This window comes from Egretta garzetta, unplaced genomic scaffold (assembly GCF_000687185.1).
Source record: "Egretta garzetta isolate BGI_Z169 unplaced genomic scaffold, ASM68718v1 scaffold234, whole genome shotgun sequence".
NCBI lineage: Eukaryota > Metazoa > Chordata > Aves > Pelecaniformes > Ardeidae > Egretta > Egretta garzetta.
Window position 1 is genome coordinate 140,376 of NW_009259528.1, and position 359 is coordinate 140,734.

Sequence of the window (359 nt, forward strand, 5' to 3'; positions counted from 1 at the left end):
TGGCCATGTGGCTCTGCAGCATCACCGTCCTGCTGGGCACTGCCCTCCTCCTGCCCGTGCCCGGGGGCACCCAGGTGAGCCCCCACCCTCCGCCTCGCCCTCCCACTGCCCTGCGTGATGAGTGGGCACAGGGAGATCCACGTGTGATCTATGCCACCCCCCGGCACCCCCCTTCTCTCCCCACAGGCTCCAAGTGACTCTGGGCAGAAGGACCTGGCCGTGGAGCAGGATTTGGCCAAGGAAATGTAAGAGGCAGCCACGCTCCCTGCACCTTCAAGCACCCACATCTGGCTTGTAAAAACCAACAAAGCAACACCTCAAAATGTGGTGGGGGGGAAAAATTTCCCTCTTTGCTTTGC

General features: G+C 61.6%; 1 protein-coding gene across 2 annotated transcripts in view; it reads left to right on the plus strand.

Moving 5' to 3' along the window:
• The window catches only part of PRAP1 (proline rich acidic protein 1), a 1,017-nt gene continuing 658 nt past the window's right edge, over nucleotides 1-359 (plus strand). Inside the window, exons 1-2 of one of the 2 annotated variants that reach the window (XR_004841839.1) lie at nucleotides 1-74; nucleotides 187-245. Coding sequence is in view for 1 of the 2 variants with exons in the window: in XM_035893082.1 (XP_035748975.1) it covers nucleotides 151-245 (95 nt within the window). In the remaining variant the exon portion in view is untranslated. Of the gene's footprint in view, nucleotides 246-359 lie in introns of both variants that reach the window. The other variant, XM_035893082.1, reaches the window with a different exon arrangement.